Source organism: Diadema antillarum, unplaced genomic scaffold, assembly GCF_040938485.1.
Source record: "Diadema antillarum isolate AM-2024a unplaced genomic scaffold, OU_Dant_1.0 seq00001216_RagTag, whole genome shotgun sequence".
Lineage (NCBI taxonomy): Eukaryota > Metazoa > Echinodermata > Echinoidea > Diadematoida > Diadematidae > Diadema > Diadema antillarum.
Genome location: NW_027272008.1, coordinates 1,054,569 through 1,060,568, shown reverse-complemented (window position 1 = coordinate 1,060,568; position 6,000 = coordinate 1,054,569). Strand labels below are relative to the sequence as shown.

Here is a 6,000-nt window from a genome sequence, read left to right as displayed (position 1 = left end):
TTCTGAACATAGCACATACACATAGAATCAATCTTTGTAAGATTTTGGGCACCATATCACGTCAAGTATCAACTGGAAAGCAATAGGAAGAAAAAGCAGAGGGGATAGAAATGATTTAAAGACACACTTTGCTTCTCATTCTGCAAACTTTGACAAGGATTCCTGCAAAAAAGGGTAGAGAGATTTCCAAATATGACGTGTAGAATGAAAATGAAATACAATTAACTCAGAAACCAGAAACGTTTATAAATATCTCATTTACATTCTTCAAAAATACATTCCGATCTCCTAAGAGTGACCAAGTAGCAGCATAAGGACAAAACAGATTTTACTTCTTCTTTTATTTGTCCATCTGACATATGAACATAACATTAATACAGTTTCTCATGCCTTGGGAACCAACTAGACACCGGACATGGAATGCATTTTCTGTTCTGCTTCAGTATATGCTGATGTCAAAGTACACCAGTGTCAGGAAAGAAAAACAAAGAAACACAGTAAGAGAAAAATGAGAGAAAGCAGAGAGAGAGAGAGAGATTACATATGAATAGAACAGACATTTTGCAGAGCAAAAAAGTAGGACATAAATTGAAAAGAAAAAATACATTCTCAGTTTTTTGTTTGTGTTTTGTTTTGTCTCTCAAACACATCGGTGTGTAATCCCCCCCTGCAGAGCCAGCACCACTCACAGGGGTGTGCAAGGCAGACCCTAGGTGTTCAGTTTTCTGACAACAGGTGTCTTTAGGTGGACGGCGCTTCCGGCGGATATGATGGGGAGGCGGTTATTCCGGTGGTAGTTGATGAGGTGGCTGACACTGTCAAACTCCTTGTCCTTCGTTCTGACCTGCATGATGAAAAGAGAACAGTGGAGAACAAGAGCCTGGTTTAAGAGATGAGTTTTCTTTGCAGTATCACTGTCACTTTTTCTCTTTTTTATCTTTTAACTGTCCTATGGCAGGATTGCACACTAACCCATTTTCTCCACTGGTCCGACCTGTCTGCTGGACCAGGTTGCCTACTAGTATAGGAATGGCTGGCAGAAATATTGAACGAAAATGGTAATTTCATGTCAATAAAATGTGTTGAATACGGATCTGATATGGCAATTCTCATAGCAAATATCATGACTTAGTTCTTTTTTTTTTTCTATAAAGTGCTATGTACAAATTCATCATGTGTGTGATCTCAATGTGTAGAAACAAAAATGGACAAAACACTTGCAAAAACTGTGTCAAAGAACCACACTGCCAAATTGGTAACCGATAGGCATGGTGGTATGATTCCAGTTTTCAGTGGGAAGTCATAGTAAACTGCTGGAAGAGCACCAGTAACATAACTACTTGAAGGAAAAAATTGTGCATGATTATTTTTCTGATTTACTGCGGCGGAATGTCAATACTAAGCAAATTCTCGGTTACATAGATTTCAATTCACTGCGGAGAAATATCAATACTAAACAAATTCTTGGTTACACAGATTTCTAAATGTACCAATTAAACCTTTCCAATTAATTTGTTTTTTTTTTCTGGAGAAAAGATTGATGTATTTCAATTTTGAAAGTACTGACATTGGTTCATCTGAAAAATGTTTCTTTTCTTCTCGAACAAAAATTATATGAACCACTGTTCAACAATATTGTCTTTATGCTCTTTGAACTCTATGTTCTTTAAACAATCACTGAATTTGTGTTAAGAGAGCTGCACAACAAGTGCAAGAAGACAAAAGACATAATGCAATCAAGTAACATCAAGCACTTGGTTTCAACGATAAGTCCCATATGTAGTTTTAAATGTGAGGGGCAATATCCTCTGAACTACAGTAACGTATGGTGTGAACAAAAGGAGACATGGAAGACATCGAGTCAACCATGAGTCAATTACCTTTCCCTGCGGATCCACCAGGAGCAGGTGCTTGGGGGCTCCGTTCTGCATGCCACTGAGGACGTACTGATCCTTGGCAGTCGTGCTCTCCCGAACGAGGAAGTCCCCGTCATTGCTAAGCAACGCCTCTCCCTCTTTGCGCGTCATGGGACCGTGGAACCACTCCTCGTTGTACAGGGGGTTGTTGGAAGCTGCAGAGTTGTTGCCACCGGGCGTGGTCGGGGACACCGCAGCCACATCGGGCGTGGATGCCCCACCCCCAGCAAGACCAGCTGGCTGTTTGGCTGCCTCTGGGTTAAATGGCTCTGTAGAATCGAAGAAAAAATGTAGTTGAAACATCTAGAATCTGACATCAAATGGGAAATATATATTCCCTTGATCACGACAGCTAGATAGAAATGTATGGAACAAAGGTTATGCATCAGTAGTTACTAAAATACTCTTTAGTAATACTCTTTGGCATTCTTTTTCCTTGACTAACTATTTCACAAAGCAATCTGATCTGACTTGCAAAAGTGGTGAAGTGTATGTGTAACCTCATGTCAGCCGTAATTTTTCATTGGTAAAATGAGTCCCACAGACACAGGAGGTGAAAAGTGGTTTCAAGGTCACATTACATTTGCTTATGAGAGGCAACATCTGCAATTAGTCAACAAACAATTTGTCCCCGCATCTTTAGTCTTAAACTAGTTCAGCACATTCTGATTCATCAAACTGAAATTTGGGTAAATAAACACCGGCCATAAATAATTTCCCCCCCCCCCCATAAGAAGTAAAGTAAATCATTTTTGCATTATTTGTAGATGCCCATTTTAGCTCAATCTGATGTCAGCAATATTTCAATTTAATTCAAAGCTATTCAAATCATCTACTATTCCAAATATCACAAATTCTTTCCATTTCAGCAATTGCAACTGATCAATTTAGTTTGACACAAAATATACAAACACACATTTGAAAGTGGAAAAAAGAAAAATGAGCAAGTACAAATAAAAATCTACATGAAATTATTTGCTGAAAATCATTGTGTAAAATTGTAAAAAGAAAGGTCCACGTAAAAGATGTAGCGCTGTAGGCCAGGCAAGATAAAATAATGTATGACCTTCATCAGCTTAATTTTCAACAGTGGTGACTTGAGATTCAGACACAACACAAAATAAGTGGTACACATTCTCTGTTATTTTGATACACGTGTACAGTACTTCAAAGTGTACTCCTTCCCTTAGTGACTGGATCTTACTCCAAGAGCATATAATACGAAGGGGGAAAATTCATATAAATTTTCCTCTTGTTTAGAAATCTGTGTTGACAAGCATATATTCTTCACTTCATTTCATCGACATGCCTTGGATGTAAACAGAAACCCTTATTTCTTGAAAACCTGCATGCAAAATGCGCATTTTCAATCCTGCCACCTCATGCTCAAACATACCTGCCTCTTTCTCTTGTCAAAATCATTACCCTTACAACGCAAATGCCTTTACGGAGATAGGGATGCTCTGAAATTAAGTCCACAGGATTCACACGAATCCACATACAAGTGGTCCCCACACATCAAAACATGCACACACTCACAGACGCACACAAATCCAATACATAACTGGTGGAACATTTGAAAATGTGATAAGAATCAGGTCAAAATAGGAAGAAAAAAAAAACCTGCAAAACTGAAATGAGCAGTATCTTGACATTCCACTCAATTACAGCAAGTGGTGTTCAAAATGTAATTCCAGTGGAAGAAATTATTTTAAAAAAGAAAAGAAGGAGAACACAAATTAGATGCCACTAGGCAAAGACTCTTCCAAGTTAGGTTGATATTATTGTGACTGTACAAACTAGGGTAAAAGACTCCACACACTAGCATTGCCCAGAGGGTTCCATGGAAAGAACTATCAAGCATTGTTGTCAGTGTTCTTGTACTATCTGTCAGAACATCTCTTGCCAGCTAATAGGCCCCAAAGCATTTACCTCAGAATATAAATAGCCATTACGTATCATGGCAAATGCTGGATTAGCAATTGAAATCGAGAGCTTGAATTCATAATGACGTATTTTCTGCAAGGCAGGCTGAAATTCATCTAATAGAAGGGCCCAGTAATTTAAACCGAAGTTGCCTGCCAAGTGAAAATCTTGGACAATTCTGGGAGTTGCCAATGGACGATATCTGCATTAACAATTTAAACAACCCGCAATACACCAGGTAGAGGAGGGATTTTGTAAAAGTTATTTTACCCAGTGAGGAGAAAAGCAATGAAGGATAATTTCAACAATTTACATGGCAGAACTCCCCTGAGGGACAAAAAGTGGCAATTGTAGAGATTCTACAGAATCACACAAGACAAGAAACTTGTGTGAGTTGCAAACAAGGTACAATCTGTCACTGGCCATGGCTCTAGAGTGAAAGTTAAGGAGAATTCCAGCCCTACTGTGGAACACTTTTCTCAAAACTAGAACTGATTATCCCTTCTCAAATGTTCTCCACCCCCCCTTTTTTTTTTTGCTGTACTGCCACAAAGGTACCTGTAACATAAGAATGAGATGCCTAGCAGTTGAAATGCATCTATTTCAACAACTTCCAGCTCAGTTCTTTGTGTGTGCATGCACTTAGTGGAAACTTGCGACACTTTTTCCATCAGCAGCTACCTCTTTAGTCCTCTAAACTTGGCAAAATTGTAAGTTAGCAAGCCCACTCAGGCATAATAATGTGCCTCAGTTGAACAGGAGGGTAAAACGAGACAATGGGGATTGAAGGGATCAGGTAATCTGTTTTCATTCGCTGTTTAGTTTCCAAACAATTAACACCTGCACCAATCAGCGTAGAAAACACTCTAGCCGATGTGCCAATCAGTGAAAGAATCCCATAAATTCAAGGTTCAAACAAGAACAATTGCTTTAAAAAACAGACATTTTTGTCATACATTTTCACGATGCTTATATGTTTCCATGATCAATGAATAATCCCTGTGAAAAGGACAAAATTGTTCCTGAATTACAGGTGGTCTTGAGTCATAAGTTGACCCATAAGTCATCAAATGCTACACATCATGTTCAGGTGAAAATTGGCAAAAGTACTCAAACACGGAGGGAGCACCAAGCAGGTTAATCAAAGTCCAGAGAAACGGCATGTGAGAAGTTGGGAGGTGTGACGTATCAAAGCGTATCCACTACTGACATGGAATCAGGATATGTCGTTTCCCTGCAATTCACAGGGCAGAAATGGCAGCGACGGGTACATCATAAAAGAAAGAAGGAATCATGAATCATAGGTAGGCCTATGTCAAGGTAATGATCTTAGTGGAAACAGAACTTCTGGTTATCCACTTCATCACTGAGGTGACATTTTAAATTTTCTGAACTGTAACAGAAAAAGTTAAACTCCACTACCAAAAGGTCAGAGCTGATGGAGAATCAATGGAGTAATATTGACAAGGGGAAAGACAGTAATGAAAACAAACAAACAGGCTTCAAGGCTGAATTTAAGTTGTCCTTGAGATGTAATATGTGAGGAAATGTGGGTCCACCCCCCCCCCCCCCCCCCACAAATACAAGAGAAGGATCAATGCTCTCATCTGGAGCACTTTGGAAAATTTCTGTGCAAAAGATTTCAAGCAGTTTTCATTTTTGGTTGAGCAATCATCATCTTGAAGGAGATAATCACGCGTGTTGATTAATTAATGAGCCTGTTGGGTTTGCATCTGTGAGAAGTATCTACGCTGCATCTCACGTTTCTCTTCATCTTATTGGTATTAGTGACACTAATGTGTTTGTCTACATGAAGCATTAGGATGTCTTCACATCATGTTAAAGGGACTGTAAAGTACTGGTTGAGGTGAGGATTCAGCTTGTAACTTTTTGCGAGATATTTAGAAACCACTCTATGAAATGTTAAAGAGCATACAATTCTAAGGGGAATCAAAAGTTTATTTGATGAAAATCAGTTTTGAAATGACTGAGATATCTAAAAACAAGGTAAAACAAAGAGATCCTAATAAAAGTCGTGGCCTGTCAATTTTGTCAGGAACGCTTTTTTGGATATCTCAGCCATTTCAAGGCCAATTTTCATGAAATTAACGTTGAATCCTTCTTGAAATTACATGCTCTTTCATATTTCATACGAGGT

At 38.8% G+C, this 6,000-nt stretch overlaps 1 protein-coding gene across 1 annotated transcript in view; it reads right to left on the bottom strand.

Moving 5' to 3' along the window:
- Nucleotides 1-709: 709 nt before the first annotated feature.
- LOC139744880 (SHC-transforming protein 1-like) overlaps nt 710-6,000 on the bottom strand; it is a 128,385-nt gene continuing 123,094 nt past the window's right edge. The window contains exons 13-14 of the mRNA XM_071655290.1: nt 1,881-2,185; nt 710-844 (exon numbers count right to left, since the gene is read on the bottom strand). Of these exons, the coding sequence (XP_071511391.1) occupies nt 710-844; nt 1,881-2,185 (440 nt within the window). The remainder of the gene's footprint in view (nt 845-1,880; nt 2,186-6,000) is intronic.